At 43.9% G+C, this 16,738-nt stretch overlaps 1 protein-coding gene across 5 annotated transcripts in view; it reads right to left on the reverse strand.

Annotated features, from left to right (window-relative positions):
- IFT88 (intraflagellar transport 88) overlaps positions 1-16,738 on the reverse strand; it is a 57,316-nt gene that overhangs the window by 10,453 nt on the left and 30,125 nt on the right. For all 5 annotated transcript variants that reach the window (XM_032496502.1, XM_032496498.1, XM_032496497.1 and 2 more), the window contains 9 exons: positions 16,408-16,507; positions 12,676-12,762; positions 11,787-11,973; positions 10,416-10,524; positions 8,477-8,627; positions 7,868-7,983; positions 4,833-4,885; positions 3,223-3,288; positions 894-1,000 (listed from right to left, as the gene is read on the reverse strand). In XM_032496502.1, the coding sequence (XP_032352393.1) occupies positions 894-1,000; positions 3,223-3,288; positions 4,833-4,885; positions 7,868-7,983; positions 8,477-8,627; positions 10,416-10,524; positions 11,787-11,973; positions 12,676-12,762; positions 16,408-16,507 (976 nt within the window). The remainder of the gene's footprint in view (positions 1-893; positions 1,001-3,222; positions 3,289-4,832; positions 4,886-7,867; positions 7,984-8,476; positions 8,628-10,415; positions 10,525-11,786; positions 11,974-12,675; positions 12,763-16,407; positions 16,508-16,738) is intronic.

Consider the following 16,738-nt stretch of genomic DNA (forward strand, 5'->3'; position numbering starts at 1 on the left):
ACAGGCTATCTAATTTAATTAGCAATCGGTACGCGGAACTGATCTTCACAGTAGGTTTTAACTATGTACCCTAGCATGGTATTTTACTACAATTTGATGTTTTATAGGATTTTTAAGGTAAAAATGTATGTGGTGTTCATAATTCTCTTACAACTGATAATTTAAAAAAGAGAATAAAACAATCAGATCACATCTTCAAAGCAAAAACAAGATAACCACATTTTGAGAGCAAATAAGGAAAAAGTTTAAGCCTAAAGAATATATTTTCTTTCTAACAAAGGCAGGTACTCGGAAATCATGTTACACTTTTAAATATTCAAACTTAGGACAGACTGTTCTTCTTCAGAAGTAAAAACACTGCACAGAATACAGAAACACACGTAAAAGCCCCCATGTGCCAGTGTCAGTCTCAGAGCCACGCCCTGATGTAACGGAGCAGCTCGACAAAAACCGCTTCTGTCACACAAGTGACACCTCTTGGCGTCCACGGGCAAGGACTTCCCAGTGGAAGCTAAGCCTGTGAACTAGCCCGTGTGTTACTCCGTGCTAGGGAAAACGCGGCCCACTGAAGACTACACTGACTCCATTGGACTCTCTCCCACTAAGAGCTCATTTTTGGGGGGGGGGTACAGTGCAGTGGTACAGCACCCCCAGTCCTGCCACTAGGACAAAATAATAAATAAGCCTAATTAGTGCCCCCCAACTTTTTTTTAAAAAACTGTCTTTGAACACAATTTTATCCTAAAACCAGAATTTTAGTTATTCTTCCTTTTATACCAGAGCAGAAAAGTAATTTCCACTTTACTGACAGAAGCCCGAACACCACTCAGCTGAGCCACAGAAGGCTGACATGTTGAAAATTGAGACAGCAGTTTTTGACTAAGATAAGATACCTGTTCTCTGATTTCTTTCATTTTTTCCAATCTCTTGAGCTTTGTTGCATATTCTTGAACTTCCTTTAATCCAATATCTGTGCAGAGACGAACCAAGAAACGTAGACCTAAATGATGAAAAATATTTTTAGGAACGTATTCTCCCAGTGTTCAAAGTACATCACATCAGTCAAGTCGGTCTTCTGGGACACAGGCAGGAACGACGCTCACAGGCAGGGCTTGTTTCTCTGGAAAATAACTACACTTTGCGTCCCTGGCCCTTGGAGAACTGACTTCCCGGGAAGAGGGTTCACAGGGACTCTGACCACCTGCCCTTCAGGTGGGCCCCCCGTCGGCGCGGAGCCCTCCTCCTTCACTCCACTTCCGGCCCCGACAGACTGCTTGCCTGTTTACTGCCTTCTCTGCCCACTCGAGTCCAGGCCCTGCGCAGGTCTGTTTTGTTCTCCGCCACTTCACAGCGCTGTCTACCACCACTGCAGTCAGCCCTCAGAGTCTGTAAATAGTGACTAACTCACGGCCATCACTGTACTGCAGAAGCAATGGCACTGAAAGCATCTACGGTGTCACACGTTACTACTATGTAAACTGCCTATGTACACATTTATCTTAATGATTTATAGTAAGAAGGTAATTTGTATTTCCTACAAATGATACTCAACTATTTCTCTTATCTACCATCCTTAGAAAGAGTGGCTTTGGAATATTTAATATCAAATAAAAATCATTGTTTTTGGTAGATGTCTTCTGAAGTTTAGCAGGTCATCTGTAATTCTGTAGAGTAGGCCAATTTTTGATAACTGAAGGATGTATTTTAAGACTTAAGTGTCCTTTTGGGTTCATCAGAAAAGCACTCTGCTCACAATGAGAGCTGTGCTGTACAGGAGGACCCTGTTGTTTATCTATTCTATATTTATTTTCATAGTCGAGTGCATTTGTTAACCCCAAACTCCTAATTTATCTCCTGCACCCCTTTCCCCTTTGGCAACCATAAGTTTGCCTTCTGTATCTGAATGTCTCTTTCTGTTTTTTAAGTAAGTTTGTTTATGTCATTTTTTACATTCCACATATAAGTGATAAAACATACTTGTCTTTCTCTGTCTGACTTACTTCACTCAGTATAATAAACTCTAGGTCCATCCATGTTGCTGCAAATGGCATTATTTCATTCTTTTTATGGCTGAGTAGTATTCCATTCTGTGTGTGTATGTGTGTGTCATCTGTTGATGGGCATTTAGGTTGCTTCCATGTCTTGGCTGTTGTAAGCAGTGCTGTTGTGAGCACTGGGATGCATGTATCTTTTTGAATTACTTTTCTCTGGATATATGCCCAGGAGTGGGATGACTGAATCATACAATAAGTCTATTTTTAGTTTTCTTTTCTTTAATTATTTATTTACTTTATTTTTTGGAGGGGAAGGAGGTAATTAGGTTTATTTATTTATTTTAATGGAGGTACTGGGGATTGAACCCAGGACCTCATGCATGCTAAGCACACACTCTACCACTATTACCCTCCTCCCCCTCATTTTTAGTCTTTTGAGGAACCTCCATACTGTTTTCCACAGTGGCTGCACCAAACTACATTCCCACCAGCAGTGTAGGAGGGTCCCCTTTTCTCCACACCCTCACCAGCATTTATCGTTTGTGGACTTTTGAATGATGGCCATTCTGACTGGTGTGAGGTGATACCTCATTGTAGTTTTGATTTGCATTTCTTGGATAATTAGCGATACTGAGCATTTTTTCCTGTGCTTATTGGCCATCTTCAATGAGGTCTTCTAACCATTTTTTGATTGGGTTGCTTGCTTTTTCGTTACTGAGTTGCATGAGCTGTCTGTATTCTGGAAATTAAGCCCTTGTCAGTCACATCGTTTGCAAAGATTTTCTCCCACTCTATAGATTGTTTTTTGTTTTGTTTTGTTTACAGTTTCCTATGCTGTGCAAAACTTCTAAATTTGATTAGGTCCCATTTGTTTATTTTTGCTTTAAAAAAATGCTTTTTCTGTAAAATGCCATAGTTTATGAACTTTAAAAAAATCAACAAATCAAAATTTATTCTTAAAATATCAGAAAGCTTTGAAATATAGATCTGTTTATTGCTGAAGAGAATTCAGTGGTATATTTAAACCCATTAACAGTTAAATTCTCTAAAACGTGTACTTCCATAGTCAAACTTTCTGATCCTATGACCACATATTTAAACATATGTACCACAAATTATAGGTTGGTTTTCATATGTGCAATTACTGCAGGAAAGGTAACTATTACATATTAGGACATAAAATATGAGAGCCTTCTATCCCTTCAAAGTTACAAAAATATAATCTTACATTCGACATTTTCTGGAAATTTCCTGTGAATATCTTTGTAAGTATCCAATGCTTTTTGGTAGTTACCTGCAAGTAAAGAAAAGAAAACAAATATACTAGCAGATTATAGAAATCAGCAGAATGCAGCAAAACATTGATTTAAACTCAATATGCTGGTATTATTTTCACTGGTTTGGCAGGAAGACTCTCATGTTTGCCACAATCATAAATAACCATTCTTAACAGAGCTTCCGGGAGGAAATACACAGATAAAACACATTTGAAAAACGGGTAGGGCAGAGAAAATGGGTGATGGCTGAAACTTAGTTCTACTTCTTAAAAAAAAGTTAGCGGCAAGAAATTAAGATCCATTCGGTTTCCTAAAAATTAAAGATTATTTCAGTTAAACAACTGACAAATTTAAAAATAATTTAAGTGATAGACTAACATTAATTTCAATGTCATTCACTTGGAAAAGGTGAAAAATAACTTGTTTTGTAGTTTTTATTTTGAAACATTAAAAAGCTTATAGAAAGCATTTTGTTGTGTAATAAAATACTTCAGCTTCACATGGCAGCAAAGAATAGGAAAAGCGAATTTTGGATCAAAGGTCTCTGCCAAGATCTCAGGGACAGTTACGAGTCTGCATGAGAGGGCTGGCCCTGCGGACCCTCAGGGTCGTGCTGGGAGTCAGACGAGGCGGAGGTGGAGGCCCGGCGCCAGCTTCTCCCTAACCCGCCCGTCGTGACTGCACTCAGAGTACCTGCCACACACGCTGGCTGTGAGAGCCGCAGAAGGAACCCCTGCTGGTACAAATAAAGTGTGTACGGACAGCGGGCCCCACTGCCAACAGGAAATGGCAGGAAATACAGCAACCTGAACCGTGGGCCGCAGGCACCCGTGGTCTGCTGCCCCACAGGCTCCCCGCGGGACAGAGCCTGGCAGGTGGGGACCACAGGCAGCCCTGCAGCTCGTGCTTCTTGCACTGAGAACTTCTTCTCCTGCCCTGTGTTTGCTCTGCAGGAGGGCCTACATTTTTAACCTCATTAACATCTATTTTAACTTCAGGTCACGTTTATCTCCTGCCGATCGCTGGTGTCTGACAGTACCTTTCTGGACAGTTGGTCCAGAACGACTGGCATGTGGACACCGCAGGCCGAGTGTCAGCAGCACAGGGGGATGAACAGCTACTGAAAACACAGACGGTGACAGCTCGGGGTAGGTGGTAAGAGAGCCCCGCTGTCCCAGGCTCATCAGGTGGGAGGCAGGCCCGCGTGTTTGTCAGAGCACACGTGTATTTAGAGTTAGGAGAGCAGAAATGAAAATACGAATCAGTGTGTACAGAACACCCACCTGTCAGGGGCTAACTCACGAAAATGCTTAGTGTGTTAACTCTGAGAAAGAATGCACCTGTTTTAAGTGGTGATGGAATACACGAAGACCCGCCTTGTGAGCAGAACTTTTTTCTGAATATAGTAACTATTGGATGCCTTTCATATAATGCTTCAAATGTATGTAGTTACCGAAAGTTAATCTTAGAAACACATAAACAATTGGAACACATTTATATGCATAATGACCTAAAAGAAAGAAGCAACACACAGTAAAACGAATAAAATTAGAGCATTCACCACTTCTTCTGAAGCAACTGGCCACCATCAGCTGCCACTTCACTTGTGTAGGCCTGTAAAAGAAACAGTGTGCGATTAGCGACGGAACACAATCTGAGACAGCCACGCAGGCTTATGAAGCTGCACATCCGTGCCACCTTTCAGTCACTTTTTGGTGTGCAATTAGGTCACCTTTATCATTAAAAGTAGCACATACACAATTCGCTTCATTATTATCTGTCATATTTGCATTGGGACATTTAAATTTAAGAGTCCTTCCATCCAGTTCAGGCCTTAATTTGGACACTCTTGCAGGACCCGCCCCATCTGGGTGAAGACAGAGCTATAAACACTCTCTCCACGCTTCACGCCTGAGGTTCAGGCTCACAAACTCAGTGCCCAAGAGGCAGTTTTTGACCTTGTGCTTCAACAATTAGACATCAACTAAGAAGAAAGTTAAAAAGATTTCTATTCATCCTTTTTTCACCCTTACAAAAAATTAGTTTCTTTTCTAAAATAAATATGACCAGGATTTCTAAAGATTACCATTAAAAATTTCTAAGAAAAAGGAGGTCTGAAGAAATAAAACACCAGGGAATCATTAACTGCTCTTCTCACTTCATTTCACTTGTTTTTTTTAAACTGAAGCACAGTTGAGTTACATTAGTTATAACAGTGATTCAAAATTCTTACAGGCTGTACTGCATTTAAAGCTGTCACAGAACACGGGCTCCTTCTCCCGTGCTGCCCAGCACATCGCTGTGTCCCGTGTCACACAGTCGTCTGTCCTTCTTGCTCCCCACCCCGACCTCGTCCCTCCCTGTGTCCATCTCCCCTCTGGTAGCCACTAGTTTGTTTCCTCTATCTGTGAGCCACAACTTCTGGTTTTAAGATAATGGCCCTTTACCCACAATACCTTTTCTGGAAATTAACCCCCAAACAAGGAGAATGAGAGAGAGAAACTCAAATTCCATTTCAGATGAAGCTCCCCCAGCTCCTGTACCTTCTCACACACTAACTCTAGACATTTTGTGTAAGTGAAATCGTGTCGTATGTGCACTTTGAAGCCTGGCTTCCTTCATTTAGTGTGATGGCTTAAGGTGTCTCCATGCTGTAGCACGTGTTAGAATGTCGCTCGTTTTACGGCTGATACATCCACTGCCTGTGCAGAACAACTTTTTTGTGAATTGTTTAGGGTTTTCTATGTATTGATCATGTCACTTGTGAAGAGACAGCTTTATGTCTTCCTTTCCTTTTCGGTGGCCTATTATTTCTTTTTCAATGCAATAGCATAGGCGTAAACCGATTACCAAGAACCATATTACTAAGAACCATAAAAATCTAAGCGATACAGCAAGGTGAGGAGTTCCTACAGTAAAGGAACACCAGTAATGGGTAATATAACTTAAGTCAATGCGATGCCAACTACTCTGCAATAGATAAATACCAAGGCCTCACCATCGCTTCCAAAGAGCTCACCCTTTGTTGTAGAGATGAAACTTACATGACAAATAAAGACTTCGCATGTGAGAAAACAGAGAAGGGGAAACTGAGATGCATGGTACAGAAAGCAAATGCTGAGGAGGAGGAGGAGAGGGAATTAATGCATCCTGAACGCCTCTGTCACAGACAGAAGGTGCACACAGGGGCAAGAGAGTAAGCAGACGGGAAAGCGGGAGAGGGCACGTCAGGGGGGTTCCTGGAAAAGACGTCCGTTTTCTGGGAAGTTCGACAGTAAAACGGAGAGAAATGAAGAGATCAGCGGAAAAGCAGGAAGGAGGCCAGTAAGAAGCACTTCAGACTGCGGAGCGGGGCGGGCGGGGCACCGCTGGGCGGCGTCAGTGCCCCCAGCACACGGTTTACCTCTGAGGGTGCCTCCCAGGCTGCGTACAGGAGCCGAGCCGGCGGCTGGGGTAGCCCATGAACCGAAGCTTGGGGGACAGACGGGACAGCAAAGCAAGTGAGAAAAAGTAACCAAGAACGTTAGCAAGAAGAAAAAAAAGAAGATGTGCGCGATGAAGCAGCCTAGAAAGGACGGGCTCAGAGCCAAAGCCGGGGGAGAGTGAGGCTGCAGAAGACGGCAAGGCGGGCAGGCCTCGGCCTCACCTGAGGGTGGGGTGTGGGAGCTGCGGACGCAGACAGCTGCACAGTACGACCCAGCTGTATCAGCGTAAGCGTGCGATGATCGTAAGAATGAGATCAGAGCCAGGCGACCGAGGAGGTGGTCAGTATCGTCAGGGTGGCCAAGCCTGTGAGGCCAGACTACTGACGGGCCGGAGGGAACGCCTATCAGGTCGACACGTGACCTTCACAGACAGGAGTTGAGGATGGAGCAGCGGTGCTGGAGCCTCAAGGAAGGGGCCCCACGTGACCGACAGCTAAGCCAGGGTTGGCATGAAGTGTCAGGGGGCTGCAGCCTCCTGCACAGGATTAAACCGAAAACCATCCTCTGTGCTGGTAGTTTCATAATTCTCAGAATATTTATGGGAAGCAAATGTCATAAAAATTCACTCCCTAATTCCACAAGATCATTCAAATTATTTCATGTTCCTTTATCATTCAAATGATTCAAAGTCGCGTTTAATATTAAAATCGATTTGGCCAAATGCAAAGCAGAACGTAATATATTCCAATGATTTTAAAGTCATGTATAAAGACATGTATAAAACATTCTGCTATGAACTTACAGATATCTTTAAAAGTTTAATTTTTAATATACAATGTATATCAATTATAAATTGAAACCAATGCAACTTTTTCTATTAGGACTCTTCCAGAAATGAAACTCTGCCCTAGGAGTGAGAGTTATTTTCTGAATGACAGAGAAATAAGTTGTTTGCATAAATGTGAAAAAGAAAAATACATAAAGAAAAGTACCTTAAAGGCCTTTTTTAAAACTTCTGTATAAAAAGTAAATATATTTATCACAGTAAAGACCGTCAAATGAAACATATGAAAACGAAAACAATGAGTGAACGCTAATAACTCCGCACAAACTCGGGACGTCTACATACTGTGAACATTTAACTGAACATAAGATCGTAACAGCTACTTACTGTATGAGAGAAGCTCTTTCGAAGTACTGAATGGCTTTTTCGCAAAACTGTGTGTCAATGTAGTAGGCCCCGAGCCACTCGATGACCTCAATATTGGACGGGAAATACCTGTACGACTGGAAAAGTGTGAGGCGTGACACACAACTCCAGTTACAACGTGCAGCTCACTCCCGCACGCTTCACCTACTGAATGGATTAATTTATCCAGCGTGACAGATCTTAATTTAAAAGCATGAACTGCCACAGCTCTGTGCAAGTTTTGAAACTATACAAGATTTGGAAAACTTAAGATTTGCTTGACATACTTTTAAATTATCTATAAATATCTTCTGGATGTACTGATATATGATCTGAGTCAAATTAAATATGTCCTAGAATCAAAAGGGAAGAAGTCAAGCTTCAAGAGAAAAAGAATTTATACTTTTTATTTCATTTTTTACTAAAATTAATAAAAAACTAACTATATTCCACAAATTCTATACTTTACTTTAAATCATTATTCATTTAAAAACTAAAAGCACTTCTAACTTTTAAAAGTTAAAAGGCCTGCTGCCTTTCCGACAGCAACTCAGAGAAGGCTACAGAGCAGGAGGAGGAAGACGGCGGCACCTCGTAGTAATACTGCAGCGCCTGGGACTTGTCCCCCTCGCTGTCGTGCAGCCCTCCCAGCTTAGACAGGGCTCTGGAGTCGGTCGGGGCCACACTGATCAGCTGCATCAGCCATTCCATCGCTTGACTGGGGTCGTCCATCAATTCATATCTGGGGCAGCTTCAGTTAAGGATAACACAGTTTTTCTAAATTCATTGATCAATAAGCAAACCTAACACCAACATTACGACAAAATCCTTCTCATTCTGCAGGAAGTCGTGTGCTGCCTAACGCTGGCTACTCTGGGTCTCTTCAGGGGTGAGGACAGAAGTGGAGTCGTACCGGAGACAACATTTCTTTCCGCGTGCACACACCTGGCTCTCCCGCTGCTTCCTTAGTGCCTGCTGAGCTCCAGCAGATTAACAGTTTGCTGCTTTATTCAAAGCTCAGTCCAGCGTTCGTCCTCAATACAAATGCCTGAATGTTGTGTTCAACTATTCTACCTCTTAACATGCTCAGCATCTTAAGGGAATGTTTTCCATGTATTTTCCGGAGTTTTCCCCAATTTGACTACAAACCTAAGGTAAGAGTTTTTGTAGCTTTTGTGCCTGGTGCCTCCTCTGCACCAATACTTACTGACTGCTCACTATTTATTTTTGTATCAGATGCCTCAGTGAAATGGAAATACTCCAATCCAAAGTTTCACTGAAAAAGAAGAGTCTGGGGGGGAGGGTGTAGCTCAGTGGTAGAGTGCTTGCCTAGCATGCATGAGGTCCTGGGTTCAATCCCCAGTGCCTACATTAAAATAAATAATAATAAATAAACCTAATTACCTTCCCCTCAAAAAAAACAAAAGAAAAAGAAGAGTCTTCTGTCTTTAATGATGACAGATGTGATACTATAAGAAAAGCATAAAAATAAGGAAATGTATTCAAACGGCCTCAACCATATCAATTGCCTGACTGGCTCCAAACTGACCATGAACTGGGCACTGTCAGACCACGATGCTGGCACTTGCAGAGAGATGAAATACAAAACAAAAAGGCTAAAAGAAATAACTATGAAGCCGTCTACTCTAAAATTAAATTTTTGATATAAAAAACTCATCTACTCTTCCAGAGGTACAACAGATAATACTTAAAATTATTAATGGTACACATCGTAATAGACTTTTTTCTAAACATATATGTATAAAATTTTTATCAAGATAATGGTAACTTAAATATCTGCATAAGATTTTAACACTTCCTAATATTGTTTTCAATCTTACCATTTTTAAAATAAGGAGAGAAGTTAAAGTGTTTTTCAAATACTACCAGAGGCATTCAAAATATTAACAAATTTCTGCTTTTTCAGCCAAGGGAAGGGGAAAAAAAGCAAGGAAAGCTGAGACCTACAGGAGACGCTGAGGGAGAACACGGCTGTGCACCGGGCACAGGGCTGCATGCACGCACTGCCAGGGAGTGGCGCGCGGGCTCCTGCAAGCTAGCGCGTAGTCCTGGGGTGAAGTGGCCTATACTCACTAAGCCTGCATGTCAACTCAAGTGAGTAAGACAAACTATCCAAACTCAGTCAGCAGTACTGATCAGTAACAAACAATGTTCTCCTTTTAATTAGTAAGTTCATGCTTAAAAAGTGCCCTGCAAGACAGGTAGCCCAGTCTCTGTTATCTCTAACAGCTTGTGTGGACTTGACATGATACTCAATGCCTTCAATTATCATCTTCAAAAATTAATAAGTTTCAACCTCTGAACAATTTCTCTTACCATGTGAACTATCTTTTAAAGCAAGATCACTCAAATAATATCAAATAATATTTTATCACATACTAATCTGATAGCTCGGTTTTAAAATACTACCCTCATCAATTACTTCGCTGGTTCAGCTACTTTAACAAGTGGCATTCAACCCCCAGCTGGGTGCCTTAACAACAGTCCCTAAGGTTTTCACGTAAGATACACACTGGCTATCTGGTATAGGACTTGGGCACTGTTTCTCAGGATCGCGTGAAGTTTCAGGAAACAGTCCAAAGCTTCGTCAAGCCGGTTCAGCTTCTTATAGGCAAGGCCTTTGAAAGAAAGAAAAGAGAAAAATGTAAGCTGTACGCACTATTATGGTGGTAATTTTCTCAAAGTAACAGGATGAATATTTAAATACAGGTAAATAAATATTCATCCAGAAGAGGAAGTAAAGATGAACACAATTAACAAAGGAGCAAGGCAGGGGCGTTCGGCAGACACCAAACACGGCATCAGGCTCTTGTGCTCTGCCGTGTGTGGGGCAGGAACGACTCGGAGTAACAGAACAGAATAAACAGCCTGGAAATGGACGAGGTCAGAAGTTAGACAGTGGGCGCTAAAGGCAAGGGGACTAAGCGACCAGCAAAAAATGGTGCCGGAGGGGTGATGCACATTGAAAAAACTGCAGATTCTGCTTTTGAATTCATTCCTGTTTCAGACAAATTCAAAATTTACTTTAAAGCTAAACAGAAAAAAACAAAGCTATAAAGTATGAAAAGAAAATACAGGAATATGATTTTATAATTTTGGGGTAGGGAAGGGCTTCATAAAGCAATGAACAAATGAAGCTGCAAATTCTCAACAAGCCAAATTTGACTATATAAAAAAACAGAACAATTCTGTGTGCAGAAGAGGTGACAAAGCTCGGTCAAGCCATGGACTAGGAGAGGCACTTTGAACGTGTGCCAAGGCTGAGCGGACAGGCGTGGCAGAGAGCGATCTGTGGCCCCGAGGCCCCGCACTCGGCCCCCTGCAGCGGCCTCTGCCCCCGACACCCGTGGCTGCACCCGTCCTTCCAACGTGACTGCACACCAGGGGCAGGGGGGAGGGGTGTGAGCCTTTAGGTCTTGTAACATTTTGCTTACTAACAACAAAACCTGAAGTAAAAACAACAAAACGTTAAAATATAGTTGTTAAGTACAGGTGGTAGGTACAGAGGCATTAATTTTTTTCCATATTATTTTTGGTGTTCGAAATTGTTCATAATGTAGAGGAAGAAGATGAGATTATTTCCCCCCACCTATCAGTTTGGCAAACGTTGGACTATAACTTCCAGGATCAGCAGGAATTTGGGGAACCGGTCAGGCTCACACACACCACGGTGCAGACAGACTGAAGTCTCTCTGGAGGGCGGGACGGTGATGCCTCCCCAGACCTCACATGCGCACCTTCCAGTCATTACTCCCATCAGTCTGTGATCCAAGAGTCTTCTTTTCAACTTTCTGTCACAAGGAACCCTCCTCTTAATAAGCTGGAGCTCTTTAAGCAAAAAACAAACAAACAAAAGAGGCAATTTGCCCGTTTCGCTCACCAATATTATAAAGGGCTTCTGTACAAGACGAGTCATTCCGTAGAGCCTCTTTATAGAATTCGGCTGCCTTCTCATAATCGCCGTTTGCGAAAACCGTGTTCCCTTTATTAGTAAGAGCTGATGGGTTATACCTGTCAGAGTTCACAGCTAGATCTGCGTAGCTACTGGCTTGTGCAAATTCGTTTTCCTACATAAAGTACAACATATATACAAGTTAGTTGAAGTTCATCAGTATCCATTTTGATTCTCCTGAGATTACAGACATGATGAACAGACTTTCTGAGGTTGCAGGTGTGATGGAAATTTCACGTGTCTTGGTCTCGTTAGGCTCATTCTACAAGAGTTTTCGTCATTAAGCTCCTTCAACCACCTGTTTCTCATGGCTGCTTTCTCCAGTCTCCTGGTCTGAACAACACCGCCAGCATGCAGGTGGCTCCACTTCGAATGCCCCAGACTGCACAGCATTGTTTACTGCAGGTTGGTGCTTCCCACACCTGCAGCCCTGAAACAGCTACAGAGGCACCACCCACTTCCTGCCCCATCAGACTGGCTGTGTCACCTCCAGGTCCCAAGCCTCCAGGGATCCCTGGCCTCCTCCCTGTCCCCGAGTGCTCGCTGGGGACCTGGCTGTCACTCCCACGCGCTGTGCAGATCTCACTTCCACAGTTGTGGTACTCGTGCCCCATCAGCGTGGCTGGGAGGAGCCACACTTTCGACCTCCCAGCCCTGATGGCTCTGGCCGGCAGCTGGGCTGCGCTCCAGACACGAGGGCCCAGGACAAGCTGCGCCCCCCCCACCTCCGCTGTCCTCCCTTGGCCGCCCAACCCTCTCCCCAGGCAGCAGCATGAAGACACCCCAGCGTCAACACGTCGTGAGAAACAGAACTCACCAGAAAGTACAGGAATGAGAGGTTGGTTGCTGCTGCACTCTTCACTCTGCTGTCCTTTTTTTCAAACATTTTTAAGGTCTCTACAGCCTAGAAGTGAAACAGCTGCAAGTCATCGCCCTTGTAATACGGGTCTGGGGACAAGGTCAGCGATCTGGATACAAAACCAGAGGAGGCACGGGGGGGGGGGACTGGTGCGTCCAGGGAAACAAAAGACAGACGAGAATTCCACTCGATTATCAGAACTGACAGAAGAGAATCAAGGAGAAGCCCAGCGAGGCTGAGAACCACCTGTAGTGCGCAGCCGGCCGGAGTCGCTGACGAGGGCAGGACCGGCTCCGGAGCCCGTGGTGCGGCGGCGCTCACCCCCGGGAAGGCTGTTCCGAAGAGACAGGACCAAACTTGCTCTTACAGAGTCCTTCCAGGACGTCTGCATCCCGTTATCAGAGACTAGCCAGCAGAAGACCATCTTCCCACAGAGAACAGTTAGAAATCAGGTAAAACTCTAAACACGTTTCTGAAGGCACTGGAAAGCTACGAGGCAACAGAATTTGAAGCCAAGATCCCAGAAAACGTTGAGACTAAATATGCAGCAGAAAAGGCTAAAAGCAGGAAGTGCCGGCCACAAGGCGCTGGCGGAAAGGTCATCGCAGTCCCAGGCGAGGAGGAGACCCGGCCGAGAGCCCCCAGAACCGGGTCAGAACACAGCTCCGGGAGCATCAGGGAAAGTGACAAGCAGGTCTGAGTGTAATTACACTCCGAAGCCAGGAGACAAGTGAAGTTCATCCTTAACCCCGGCAAGTCTGACCCCGTGGGAGGTGGGTGAGGACTCCACCCCCAGCCCTGAGAAATACCAGGAATAAGGAAAGACGTGGTTCTCCTTGCTTCCCTTGAAACCACTGACTGAACACCCAGGAAGCTCTGGGAGCAGCTGAGTCCAGGCTAAGCCCTGCTGGAGCTTCCGCAGGGCACGTGGGATGTCTGTGCCCATGATCATGGTCAGGGCGCCGGCCACAGGTACCCTCTTAAAGGGTGTGATCACGTCAGAGAAACCAGGTCAGCAGCCTGTCATCCCACAAAGCGAGCTCTGGGAGAGAAAAGACCACACGCCCGCCCTCTGTCCCAAGACCCTCTTCTCACCTACCTCCCTGGAAGGCTCTCCCATAACAAGAAGCCCCCAGAACCCAGCTCCTGGCAGAAGCTCCCTCGCCCTCTCCTGACTCAGCCCCACGGCCTTGAAGGTAAAAGCCACCGCTCTTCTCAGCCTCTGAGTTTCACAAGCTGCATTTCACACAGAGTGAGCACTGAGATGTTTCACTCCTTAGTTTCAGACTGTGTCACGATAAGTGTTTGTGCTAATTTAAATATAAAGCACATACCTAGTAAATTCTCTGAAGTGAGTGAAGGGCGGGGAGGGATGTCTGACACCCACAGAGCAGAGCACCGAGCAAACTAACCACAGTAATAACTCTTTAAAAAACAGAATGCTGTGTCTGCCCCACAGCTGTGTCACTCCCGTCAAAACAAGGAAATGTGCTGGATCTCACAATTTTGGTACTTGCTACCCTGTGGCTGGTTAAGAACAACACTGCGAGACCACCTTTAACACCAAGCCTGTTCTCCCCAAACAGCAAACAAAACCAGTGCAACCCAAAGCTGCTGTTTAGAAGAATTAGGAATATGTGGAACTGACAACAGCCACTTAAAACGTGGGCAAAATAAACACATTTCATATTTCAAGTTTCTAAACTATAACTATTCTGAAAAGGCTACATAGTTTAATAAAAGGAACATTCTCAGGTATTTTTGCCTTTGAAATAGGCTGTTATCTTAGTGTTCTTCACATGTTCAATGAATGCATATCCAACAGTTCTGTTTTTAAAAGTAAAATAATATAAACCAATTTATTTATAAGTGAAACTGGTAAAAGTTCACTTAATAAAATTTAGCTGTTAGTGGCAAATAATGAAAATAAACATTTGTCAGTTTTTTTTTCTTTCTCCAAAAGAAATTAGAAAAATAGTTAAATCTCCGTTTTGTTTTCTTTCCAGGCTAACGCCATCCGCTCTGGCTCCAGCTTTCCCCGGAGCGTATACGCAGCCCCACTCCTGCACCCCGCCCGCCTGGGCTTCTCCGTGGACCTCTGTCTCTACGACAGAGGTCACTACAAACCCACTCTCATCACCAGGAACCACACTCTGGGATTTCAATTTCAGCCTTTTTTCTGAAAAAAAGCATCCAGAGGTAACTAGAGAATTATATCCTTATATAAGAACGCATGACTTCCTCTCTTTCACCTTGAGTTGTAAATAAAACAGCCTTCATCAGTGGTCATTATGAGTCACGTCAACCCAACCCTCTTTATCCAACAGCGTTCCTTTCAAACTAAGACTGTATTACACCCACCTCGTCATACTTACAATTACAAACAAAAGAAACGCAAAGTAAAAGCAGCAGTGTTGAAAAGAAAGCAGAAATTACATTTTTAAAACCTCAGTAAACTAAATGATATTAAATGATACATATGCAAATGGAACAAAAATATTTTGAATCAGAATAGCCAGGAAAGCAGCAAACAATATGATCTGGGTTAAATGAATTTTAACATGAAAAAATTAATGGGTTTATTCCTTAGTGAACACAGTTCTAAAACATGAACTATGGTAAGACATTGTTCAATCTTTCTAAAAAGACCATTTAAAAATAAAGTATCAGGAGAAAACTGTCTTTCTCTGTTCTGTCTTCTGTAACAGGACTTCTCACACACACAGCTGTTTTTGCGGCCCACAGATAACGCCAGCAAGATATAAAGACCAGTCTGATCCCTTCCCTTCCACAGGAAAAGCACCCCAGCAGCCTCAGAGAGTCACCCGGGGCATCGCTAACGACCAAGGGGGTGATGACCAAACGACAGGACAGATAAAGGCTCTGAGAAGCCCTGCAGTGTTTACAAATACTGGGAACCTGTCAGGCACCTAACCCCCACACACAGAACCAGGGCGCTCTGCGCCACGCTCCCCTTGGGCGGGCCTGGGGCTGCTCTATTCCGCCCTCGCTCCTGGAGGAGACGCTGCTCTCCCTCCGCCCCTCGCCCCTCGAGGGGCTCGGTCATTTCTGCCCTCCCCCAGAACACGGAAGGTCCTTAATAGGAAGAAAACTGCCAGCGGGCCTGGGGAAGGCTGCAGGAAGGACCCTGCGGCTCCCTCTGGCCCGGCTCTCCCGGGCTGGGCTTCCCCAGTGCGGGCACAGAGGACACCACCTGCTGGATTTATAAACGGGCACCGAGCTCCATCTGTTCACCCTCCTTTGCAACCCCCGCCCCACCCCCAAAAAAGCTGCCTGCTCTTCTGTTCTTGTCACAGCCCAACCCGCCTGAGACAGGGCCTCGGCCCACTACGGCAGGGGCACCGAGAGAGGTCCGATTCTGAACAGCCTGTTAGCTTTAGAGAGCACTCTGAAAATCTCTGGGGAAAGCGGGCCTCTGGGATGCAATACGGTTTAGTCACTGAGCAGCCATGTTTACGGGGCATGTGCTTATATTTCAAGAAACAGGACAAACAGGTTAAAATTAAAGTAACACTACACTAAAGGAAATTATGTTAAGATAGAAATAAAAATATTACTCAACTACAGAATAATCACAGATAACATTACTCTAGAAAGAAGTTTCACAATATTATTACTTTGATCAATCAATGTACGAAATTCCACCAGAAAGTTCTTTATTAAACTCACTTGGTTAAAATCCTTCTGCCTCAGGTATGTGATTGCTTTGTTTATCTCCAGGTCATTTGCTAGCTCGACATACTGAGAAGCTTTCACAACTTCAACACACCTACAATGTAAAGCATAAAAAAGGTGATTTATCTTGTTTTAATATATTTAGGTTTCTTAAATGTGACTTTTCAAAAATGTTTAGAAGTACCCCTAGTGGTCCGTAAGGCTAAGCACCTGACCTCTTCCCACACGGGCGTTAAGTACAGAGCGCTTCAGTTCCAAACCAGTTCTCTTATCCAGTTTTTCATTAGCCTGTTGTCGTTTCTAATTATTTTTGGTATTTTAAATA

Source organism: Camelus ferus, chromosome 14 (assembly GCF_009834535.1).
Source record: "Camelus ferus isolate YT-003-E chromosome 14, BCGSAC_Cfer_1.0, whole genome shotgun sequence".
In the NCBI taxonomy this organism is placed as follows: Eukaryota; Metazoa; Chordata; class Mammalia; order Artiodactyla; family Camelidae; genus Camelus; species Camelus ferus.